The 1676-nt window shown below is 62.1% G+C and overlaps 1 protein-coding gene across 5 annotated transcripts in view; it reads left to right on the forward strand.

Moving 5' to 3' along the window:
- Positions 1–603: 603 nt before the first annotated feature.
- CLTCL1 (clathrin heavy chain like 1) overlaps positions 604–1676 on the forward strand; it is a 59938-nt gene continuing 58865 nt past the window's right edge. For 3 of the 5 annotated variants that reach the window (XM_019539087.1, XM_019539092.1, XM_019539091.1), the window contains exon 1: positions 605–750. In XM_019539087.1, the coding sequence (XP_019394632.1) occupies positions 709–750 (42 nt within the window). In that variant the 5' untranslated portion in view covers positions 605–708. Of the gene's footprint in view, positions 751–1676 lie in introns of all 5 variants that reach the window. The other 2 variants (XM_019539086.1, XM_019539090.1) reach the window with 1 other exon arrangement.

Below are 1676 nucleotides of genomic sequence, written 5' to 3' on the forward strand. Positions count from 1 at the left end.
CCGTGGTGCCAATTTGGCTTCATTTTCAGCGTAACCCAGGTCTGTGCTTGGGCTGCATCCTGTGCTCCAGCGAGGCCGTGCTGGGGGAGGAAGACCTTTGCTGACAGTCCTGACCCTTACTTTGCTGCGTGGGGAGGCAAGAGAGTCCTGCCTGGCACCCCCGCCCGTGGGGCATTGCACTGTGCCCACCCCTCAACCTTTTCTCTCCTGGGAAGGCAGCAAAACCCCCCCAAGCAGCGAGCCCCCATGGGAGCTGCCACACTGGCGTGCAGGCTGAGCGCCTGCGGGTCTCACGCCGCCCCCCTCCCCCGCCCCATGGGGATGGGGTCACGTGGTACCGCGGCTCGGGCGGAAGGATACCGAGGGCTTGACAAGTGACTCCTTCCCTGCATCCTTCCGATGCCTCAGGTTTGGGCAGCCGCCCCCGCCTGCCCTCCGCAATCCCGACACGCTGCTCAGAGGGAGTGGCCGCGGCGGGCGGGGGAAGCCGCGAGAGGGCTGCAAAGGAGCGGGAGCGGAGGAGCGGGGGAAGGGCAGGGACTACTTGTTTGGAGACCCTGTGGAGCTGAGGCCGGGGCGGGCGCAGTGATTCGACGGAGTGAGGGGGCCGCGGAGCCCACACAGAAAAGGCCGCCGGGGCGGACGGAGCTTGTCGCTGCACCGTCCCGCGTCCTGTCGCATCGCCCGCGGGCACCGCCGCCCGCAGACATGGCTCAGATCCTGCCTATACGCTTCCAGGAGCACTTCCAGGTGAGCGGGGCTGGGGCTGGGGCTGCGCACTAGGCCCCTTGGGCCGCGCCTCGCATTCTCCCCCGTTTGTGCAGAGTCACGGCCGGGGATGGCGGCGCCCGGCTCGGCTCGGTCCGGCCCGGGGGTGGTGGGGCCGGCAGAAGACGTCGTGAGGAATGAATGAGCGGCCCCGCCCTCCCTCTCCCTCGGGCCGCAGCGGTTCGCTCTCGTCTCTCCCCTCGCCTTCCCGGTGCCCGCGAGCGGAGGCCGAGCCCTCTCCGGCCCCGCAGCCCGCTCTGCTCCCCCCGCCGCGGCCTGAGGGAGCGGGAGACACCTCGGGTGCTGCCAGACCCCTTTCCTCTTGCAGCAGGTGGGAGGCACTCGCCTGTCTCCTGTCTGTCCGCTCTTCTCCCCGGGGAGGGTAGCACCTGGGCAGGCGGCCTGTGCGGAGGGTCTGCCTCCGAGACAGGCCTCGCGGCTCATGGAAGTTCACCGCTGCCTCGAGAGATGAAAACAGTTTTGCCACCAGCCCTTCTTTGAAGGAAGCTGGTTCAGGCTGCTGTCTCTGCTGAAAGCTTTCTTTCTTTCTGCTGGTCCAAAAATTTCTGGGGGGAGGGATGGGACAAAATCTGTCTTCCTATCTTGGAGTGCAGATGAGGCACCTGAAATGGAGATGGTGGTCATTGGTGTCAAAGGTGTAAAGCTGTGCAGTAAATTTCCTATCAAGTGCAATGTTTAAAGTTCAATATTAGGTTTACATCTCCTTATCACCCCTGGAAATGTATTAAGATGTGAAGATTTTAAGTCCCCTTTTGTGAGCTCTGTCTTAAAAGCATTACAAACCCTAATCAATTCTAGGGAAAAGTACAGTTGGTCAACAATTGAACCAGCTAATTCTGAGACACCAATACCACATGTGGTAGGTAGATATTTATAAAGTGGCAGTT

This window comes from Crocodylus porosus, unplaced genomic scaffold (assembly GCF_001723895.1).
Source record: "Crocodylus porosus isolate Cpor-Errol unplaced genomic scaffold, CroPor_comp1, whole genome shotgun sequence".
Taxonomy (NCBI): domain Eukaryota; kingdom Metazoa; phylum Chordata; order Crocodylia; family Crocodylidae; genus Crocodylus; species Crocodylus porosus.